At 39.2% G+C, this 6,036-nt stretch overlaps 1 protein-coding gene across 1 annotated transcript; it reads left to right on the top strand.

The window, feature by feature from the left end:
* Nucleotides 1-756: 756 nt before the first annotated feature.
* LOC129243475 (tigger transposable element-derived protein 2-like) lies at nucleotides 757-1,812 on the top strand. The gene has a single exon (XM_054880517.1). The coding sequence runs from the start codon at nucleotides 757-759 to the stop codon at nucleotides 1,810-1,812; it is 1,056 nt and encodes a 351-aa protein (XP_054736492.1).
* Nucleotides 1,813-6,036: the final 4,224 nt, after the last annotated feature.

Genomic DNA, 6,036 nt, shown 5'->3' with positions numbered 1-6,036 from the left:
TGTTAAACAATAGAAAATAATTGAATTTTAAAAATTTTAAACCAAAAAAAAATTTTTTTTTTCAAAAACTGCTTTTTTTAACTACAGTATAATTCCTCTTAACCGGCTTCGCATTAACCGGTCGACGGATTAACCGGCCTGTTTACAACAGCCGAGCGCAATGCAATATTTTCCAAGAAATTCACCGACGAGGCGATGCGGCTGGGATTCCCCCGATATTACGGGGAGATCGCGGCGAAGTAAACTATAAACAATGTTAGATAGGATTTTGTCGTTTTGATCCATTTGGTTTGTTTTTGCTATGGGTACGGACATAACATAGTTCTTTCCTTAACAATGAGTGCAAAGCGCAAACGAATTGTGGTTTCGATGGGTACACGTTTAAAAGTGCTAAGGCGGATTGATAATGGTGAATCCGTAGCGAAAATATGTGCAGAATTTAATGTTGGAAAAAGCACTGTAAATGACTGGCGAAGAGATAGGCGTTCCATTGAGGAGTTTTGTTCGAAAATGGAATCTGATAGAAATCTGGGTAGCCGTTGTACGAGAAAAAAACCGATTTGCGAGGTCGTCGATGAAGCTTTGTGAATCTGGTTTCTTCAGGAACGTCGAAGAGGTACACCGATTTTGAAAGAAAAAGCTTTGGCTATCCACCAGAAGATTAATATTGGAGGTGACTTTGTGGCAAGTGATGGTTGGCTTAATCGATGGAAGAAGCGACACGGAATTCATTTCGCACATGTAAGTGGAGAAAAAATGTCTGCTTATACTTCTGGTGCGACAGAATTCAATACTAAGTTTGGTGAAATGGTTAAAACAGAGGAATTATCTCCAGAACAAGTCTATAATATGGACGAGACCGGGCTAAACATTAAAATGTTACCAGAAACAACTTTTCTAGGCAGTCATGAACAGTCTGCCTCTGGCTTCAAAAAAAACAAAGAACGTATTACAGTGGCCGTTTGTTCGAATGCAGCAGGGACTCATAAAATTCCTCTTTTCGTTATTGGCAAGTCTGCTAAACCACGGGCATTCAAAAACTTGAATCCATCTTCCGTTCCGGTTTATTATAAGTCACAAAAATCAGCGTGGATGAATTCAGACTTGTTAAAAGAGTGGTTTAATTTGGAGTTTGTTCCAAAAGTTAAAAAACATTTAAAAAGTGTAAACTTGCCTATTAAAGCAATTCTTGTGTTAGATAATGCTCCAACCCATCCTCATGACTGCGCTGTAGATGACATAAATCTAGTTTATCTTCCTCCTAATGTGACAAGCTTAATTCAACCAATGGACCAAGGAGTGATCGAAAGCTTAAAAAGACGATACAGGCGTAAACTTGTTTCTAAAATTCTGCAGCATTCGGAAAGTGAAGACAAAGGTCTTTTAGAAGTCATCAAAAAGATCAATATCAAGGACGTTATCTATATGTTAGCTACAGTATTTCAAGAAATGCCCTCTTCAACGTTTGTTAAGTCTTGGAAAAAACTTTGGCCAGATGTTGAGAATCTAATTGTGATCTCGAATATTACAGGGACTGAAGAAGAAGAAAACAAATCTACTTTACAAGACCTTCAAAAGTTATCGGGTAACGAATCATTACAGGCAGAAGATGTGGAAAATTTAATGATAAACTGTGACGAACACCTTGAAAATGAATTTTTGAATGATGACGAAATCATAGATTTAGCATACAAAGAACAAGAGGAAGATGATGAGAGTAGTGACGTTGAAGAGGAGAAAACAGTTTCTCATGAAGAAGCCAAAAATGTGATGGAAATTGCATTGAAATACATTGAGCAGCAACATGAGTAACAGCATTAGACGTTTTGGTGATTAGAAAATGGAGGGATGTCGCATTCAGAAATTCACTGTAGGTTAAAAATCACTTATATTTTATTGATGTAACACATTAACGTATGTAAATATGAAATACATAAATATGTAAAAAATGCTTCTTAATTTTTTTATATGTATGTATACAATTTATTGTACAAGTACACTTCGGATAAACCGGTCAAAACGGCAACCGGCCAGGTATGCAGTCGCAAGGTGACCGGTTAAGAGGAATTGTACTGTTCATGCCAAACTGCCTAGAAAGTATTCAAAGGGGTGCTAGTCTCTGCACAAGCGGGGCACTAAAGATTACGCCCACGGCAGCGATGAATGTCATGGTGCACCTATTACCGATTGAGGCCTACAGCAAACAGCTGGCTGCGAAATCGGCACTTAGGTTAAGAGAATTTTCCAACTTAGCCGCTAACAGAAGAGGTCACGCAAAATATTATACTAGACGAATACCTCTTCCTACATCAAACGACAGACTTTTGTAGCTCAGTGGAGTTGCAGCATCTATACTGATGATTCCAAGCTAAATGATCAAGTAGGCGGAGGCCTTCATTCTTAAGGAATGAATGCCAACATCTCATTCCGGTTGCCGGATCACTGCAGCGTATTTCAAGCTGAAATATTGGCTATCAGAAAAGGCCTGCTAGCCCTAAATAAAAGTGTCCTCACAACAAGAGGTATAAACATGTATTCAGATAGCTAATCGGCCTTGAAAACTTTAAAATCGCCTAATATTAACTTGAAGACAGTAAAAGAATGTATCGACGTTTTGACAGAACTATCACAGTACTTTGCAATAATAAACCAGCTCTGGGTGCCGGGTCATAGAGACATAGAAGGCAACTACAAAGCAGATGAACTTCCGAGATTGGGTACCACATTACCGATCCAATCAGACGAAGCGAACATACCTATACCTTTAGCAACTTGAAAGATGTTTATAGATAAAGACACTATCAGTGCTGCGAACAGGCTACGGTTTCAGTCCCTGACCTGTGCAACTAGTATAATGACGTGGCCGGAATGGAACATGGGCCGCACAAACAGACTGTTGAAATTGAACAGGAAAAAACATGAGAAATCTTCTCGGGGTCCTTACAGGGCATTGTCTAATTGGCAGGCATGCCAGTAGACGGGGAGCGCCCTATAACGACTATTGCAGAAGCTTTAACGACATTGAAGAAGAAGAGACTATAGAACACTTTCTATGCGGGTGCATGGCTCTGGATAGAAGAAGGTTCAATATTTTAGGAAAAAGTTCGCTGAATAACTTGGCTGAAGTAGCCAATATAGAAATAACAAGTCTTGTTAGATATATCAAAGGTACAGGTTGGTTCAATGTGGACGATGTAGAGTGAGGAGAGGGAACAGCCCCGGTGGTATCACAATGGGTCTACAGCAGGCCTAGGTGTGTCAAACGACAATCACTTTACCTACCTACCTACCTAAGTACATTTTATTCTACATAAAAAGTATTATAGAAATGTTAAAAATAAAACTTTTCAAGAATGAATAAATCTCAAAATTTAATAAAAAACTAAGTCTACATACTTCTCAATATACTTAAGTCTTCGTAGATACATTTTCAAAAAAATTTAAGGCCTTGCACTAGGTCGTTCAATAAGTTTTGCGGTTCGATAAGAAGAACACAATTTTATGGCTTGAAATGCACTTAATTATTCAGTATAGTTCCAATTCATGAATTCCATCCCTGGAGTGAAAATCTGGAAGCTCTGCAAAATACGTTTCCAAAGCTGTGATGAAAAACGCATTTCACGGATGAATTTTTTTAGGTCGGGAAACAGATGGAAGTCGCTAGGATCCAAATCTGGTGAATACAGAAGGTTCTCCAACAATTTAATTCATGGATTTGAACCATTGTGAAAGCCAGGAACTTTTCAAACCATGTACTAATTATTATTATAAAAACAAAAAGAAAGCTCTGAATTATAGTCTGTGTCAGAAAAACGGAACCGCGATTATTCATGAAGTATAAAAGAAATATATAATATTTAAAAAAGTTTACATGAAAGTATGTACAAAATTACGAGTCGCAATTACTCAATAAGCCCTGTAGTCTCCATCGTAGTCGAGTATAGCCTGGCGTCTTTTCGGCATGCTTTGAACCAGCTTTCTGCGTAGCTCGTCGACAAACAAGACCAAATTTTGCGAACTTGACGCACAAGTTGCTTTAAATCATGGACTGGCCTTCCTGCAAGATGCGTTTTTATAATTCCCCGCACGTTTTCAATGGAATTGGCGTCTGAGCACTGGTAAGGCCAGTCCAATACTGTGAAGCCATTTTCTTGTTTTGTTGTTTCTCAATGTGTTTTGCTGAGAGCAGTGATTTTGACGATGTGGAACGGTAGTTCGCCTCCTTCGGTCGTCGTTCGATGGTGTTGATACTCATATCTATTCCCTTTTTAGCGAGAACTGATAGTGCTTGGCGTAGTCACAAAGAAGGGTCCCGCTTAAAAAGTTGGACGATCACTTTAGCCTGCTTCTTTGTCGTCACTCGATTCAAGCCACGCTTGGAAAAGTCATTAACATTTTGGAACACCTTATACCGCTGATTCTACAGCACAACAAACTTTTTTGATTTTTAAATCACTTTTGTAGCCGCGACGTAAGATAATTTCGGCTCTTTCAAATGCGTGCATAAAAATACCGCCTCGAAACGTTTCGCGTACTTCACACTCATTTTTATTTCGTTGCGTTTACGGGAAAGTTTTGAACGACACTAACTTGAGTTAGCACTGGCGTTGAAGCCCTTGAGTGGGACTATTACGCAGCAAAAAGCAGAGTGAAATAAAGGGTGGTTAAGTTTTAAGGGCCGGTGTTCATTTTGAATAAAATACAATTTTTTTTAGGAAATTATTGCCATTTCTCTTTATTATGATAATATTGGTATAGCTCAATTACGTATGAAGCAAAATATCGGCGAAATGGCAACCGCGGCCTCGGCGACACACCTCCATCCGACGACCCACATTTTCGTTGACGCTGAGGCATAATTGAGGTTTTATGCCGTTAATGTGCCGAATTATCTCATCCTTTAGCTCTTGAATTGTTGCTGGCTTATCGACGTACACCTCTTCTTTCAAATAAGCCCAAAGAAAGAAGTCCAACGGTGTCAAATCACATGATCTTGGCGGACAATTGACATCGCCGCGACGTGAGATTATTCGGCCATCAAATTTTTCGTGCAAAAGAGCCATTGTTTTGTTAGCTGTGTGACAAGTGGCACCGTCCTGTTGAAACCACATATCGTCCACATCCATATCTTCGAATTCGGGTCATAAAAAGTTCGTTATCATCTCACGATAGCGAACACTATTCACAGTAACGGCCTGACCGGCCTCATTTTGGAAAAAATACGGCCCAATCATGCCGCCGGCTCACAAACCGCACCAATCAGTCATTCTTTGTTGTGGGTCCATTGGTTTTTCTGCAATCACTCTTGGATTATCATTCGCCCAAATGCGGCAAGCGGCAATTCTGCTTATTGACGAATTCACTGAAGATGGTTTTCTACGAAAATCGGTCATTCACTGTTGCCATTTCCTGCCACAATTCTGACCATTGACGCCGGTTGAAATGGTCAAGTGGCTTTAGTTCTTGAGTCAATTGCACCTTGTCAGCGTGTGAATGCAAGTCTTTATGCATAATGTTCATCAACGACGAGCGTGAGAGGTGCAATTGGCACGACGGCGAGTTGAGGTGGACGGCTCTTCAACCACACTATCGCGAAATTGGTTCAACAAAATTTAAATTATGGCGTACACGAACTTTAAGAAAAAGTTTGCGAAAAACGGTGGAAAATCGAGCAGGACAATCCGGCCTGAAACAATGGGCACGCAAATAGTTATAATTTCCTCAAGTTTGCTCTGATTGCGACATGAAGTTTTGACACAATATTTTTGCGATGTTATGGATTTATTAAAATAATTAAAATAAATAAAAAGATAAGAAATAAAAGTACTTATATGTGGGCAAAAAGTAAGGTGAATTTATTTGTCAAACTTCGCGGGATTAAAATTTCGCTCTAGTTATTTTGTTCATGAGTTGGCAGCACTGTTAATAACATCTGGGCCACCTTTCATGTGAATGTCATTATCAGTAATATATTTACGCTTGTGTTTACCAAACCACCAAGAGTGCATTTTTCGATTTTTACAATGTCTGATTTGA

The sequence above is a fragment of the Anastrepha obliqua genome, chromosome 4 (genome assembly GCF_027943255.1).
Source record: "Anastrepha obliqua isolate idAnaObli1 chromosome 4, idAnaObli1_1.0, whole genome shotgun sequence".
In the NCBI taxonomy this organism is placed as follows: Eukaryota; Metazoa; Arthropoda; class Insecta; order Diptera; family Tephritidae; genus Anastrepha; species Anastrepha obliqua.
This window is presented reverse-complemented; position numbering and strand designations above follow the sequence as displayed.

What these genes read in the sequence shown, in the direction of transcription:
- LOC129243475 (XM_054880517.1), top strand. Translation starts at nt 757, where the DNA reads ATGTCTGCTTATACTTCTGGTGCGACAGAATTCAATACTAAGTTTGGT.